Source organism: Rhinopithecus bieti, unplaced genomic scaffold (assembly GCF_001698545.2).
Source record: "Rhinopithecus bieti isolate Rb0 unplaced genomic scaffold, ASM169854v2 scaffold_15336, whole genome shotgun sequence".
In the NCBI taxonomy this organism is placed as follows: domain Eukaryota; kingdom Metazoa; phylum Chordata; class Mammalia; order Primates; family Cercopithecidae; genus Rhinopithecus; species Rhinopithecus bieti.
The window spans coordinates 577,431-579,896 of NW_016808678.1; the positions used below are offsets into that span (position 1 = coordinate 577,431).

General features: G+C 48.1%; 1 protein-coding gene across 1 annotated transcript in view; it reads right to left on the reverse strand.

The window, feature by feature from the left end:
• Positions 1-737: 737 nt before the first annotated feature.
• Positions 738-2,466, reverse strand: part of LOC108538722 (left-right determination factor 2-like) — a 4,734-nt gene continuing 3,005 nt past the window's right edge. Inside the window, exon 3 of the mRNA XM_017886954.1 lies at positions 738-1,925. Within this exon, the coding sequence (XP_017742443.1) occupies positions 1,562-1,925 (364 nt within the window). The 3' untranslated portion in view covers positions 738-1,561. The remainder of the gene's footprint in view (positions 1,926-2,466) is intronic.

Sequence of the window (2,466 nt, forward strand, 5' to 3'; positions counted from 1 at the left end):
AAACCCCGTCTCTACCAAAAATACAAAAAAATTAGCCGGGCATAGTGGTGGGCGCCTGTAATCCCAGCTACTTGGGAGGCTGAGGCAGGAGAATCACTTGAACCTGGGAGGCGGAGGTTGCAGTGAGCTGAGATCACACCACTGCACTCCAGCCTAGCTGACAGTGCGAGACTCATCTCAAAAACAACAACAACAAAACCCAAAAAATTAGCTGGCCATGGTGGCATACGCCTATAAGTCCCAGTTACTCAGGAGCCTGAGGCAGGAGAATTGCTTGAACCCAGGAGGAGGAGGTTACAGTGAGCTGAGATTATGCCACGGCACTCCAGCCTGGACAACAGAGTGAGACTCCGTCTCAAAAAAAGAAAAAAAATTAGCTGGGCATGGTGGCACATGCCTGTAATTCCAGCTACTCAGATCGTGCCACTGCACTCTAGCCTGGGTGACGGAGCCAGACTCTGTCTCAAAAAAAAAAAAAAAAAAAAAAAAAAACAAAAAAAGAGGCGGCAGTGCTCGCTTTGGCAGCACATCAACTAAAGAGGAGGCATATGTGAGGGATTGTTTACTATTTTTGGAATGAGAGTTGTGTGAGAAAATAGAAATATAATAAATGAAGTCCTCATCTAAATTTAGCTATTATAGTCTTCAGTGCCCCTTAGGGATTGGGGGTCCTTTCTTCAGATCATTATGCTGCTCTCATTCCCCATTATTGCTCCTGGAAATTAAAAATAGACACAGAGTGAAACATCACTTTTTATTTCTTCTATCTACATTCAATTGCTTTGGCTAAATTAACAAAAAACACTCAAATACATGTGGTTTCTGGTGACAAGTTCTCTAAGACAGTGTGGGAAATGACCTAAATATGCACAGGCAAGACTCAGTCTCCAGAAGGGTGGGCAGGGGTAGGTAGGGGCTATCTTATCCCCAAGGCAATGAAGTCTTAGAGCTGAAGCCCAGCTCCTCCTTTTTAAGAGGAAATGACAACCCAAAGCCTTCTGCGTTTGTTTGAGACCCTAGCTTGTGGCCCTGTCAGATCCAGAAACCAGGCATCCTGATTCCCTGTCCACTGCCCCCAGCCTGAAGCCTTCATCCTTCCTCTTAGCACCCTCTCAGGGGAACAGGGGTCTAGGTATGTTTACAAAAGTCCAGAATGGGTCAGCATTTGGGGGAAATAGAGATTTGAAAGTTTTAATTCTTTATATAATAGGGCAATTCAGTTCTGTCTAATCATAGGGTATTATTGTTCCAGACTCAGTTAAGAATTTGCCAGAGAACAGAAACTCCCAGCTGAAAATTTGTGCATTGCTCAGCTGTATCTTGTAATCGGCATGCCAGCATTTCCTACTAGAGCTCAGCATCTGAGCTGCATTATTTACTCATGTAAGTGCTTAGGATGGGTGATGGATAGGAAATACAGGAAATGGAAGGACACAGGGCAAAGGTCATACAGGAGCACTAAATTGGGATGGGGTAACTTGCTAAGTATAAAGTTAAGACCTACATTAGACCACTTCTATGCACATGTTCAGTTAGAGGACTCAATGGATACACCAGGCACCTATGGCTGGAGTCTCCTTGGCACGAGCGCCCCATCCGAGGCACAGCTGCACTTCTGCACCCTCATGTTAGGCAGGCTGACCACTTGGGGCCTGGTCCTGCCTCCCTCCTTGATGCTGACGATCATGGGCAGCGAGGCAGTCTCCGAGGCAATGCACTGTCGCGGCCCCAGAAATGGCCACTTGACGGCCAGGGCCTCCGGGGGCTGCTGGCAGGTGCCCACACACTCATAAGCCAGGAAGCCCGGGGGCTCCAGCACCCAGTTCTCGGCCCACTTCATCCCCTGCAGGTCAATGTACATCTCCTGGCGGCAGCAACGGGTGCCCTCGGTCACTGGTGCGTCAGGGTCACAGTCGCCCTGAGCTCTGTGTGGGCAAGGAGAGCAGGGTTAGAGGTCAGCTGGGAAGGCTGAGGTCAGAAGGCCTGGGGCACAGCTCAGTGGACACCTGGGAGGGAGATTTATGATCCAGCTGTCACTGTTTTAAAAGCTGGACATTTGTGAGAAGATGAATGAATAAACATATCTGAAACATAAATAATTAAATCAGCTACTATTAATTAAAGGTCTCCTAACAGGCCGGACACTGAACTGGGTACTTCACATGTATTATCTCAGGTGATGTCTGCATTTCATCCTCAGGTAGGTTCCAACATTATCCCCATTCCACCTGAGGCCACTGACACCCAGAGGTGTTCGGTGACGTGCCAGAGGACCTGCAGCCAGTGGAAGGCAGAGCTAGATGGAGGCCAGGCCGACTGGTTCCAAGGCCTCTTCTTAACCACTGTGCTATGCAGCCCCTGTCTGCTCCAGAGAGCTAACTTGTCCATAAGGAAAGAATTCACCAAAGCAGGAGGGAATCTCATCTCCCCTAGTAACCGCTAAAGCTAGGATTTTTCAAAAATTTA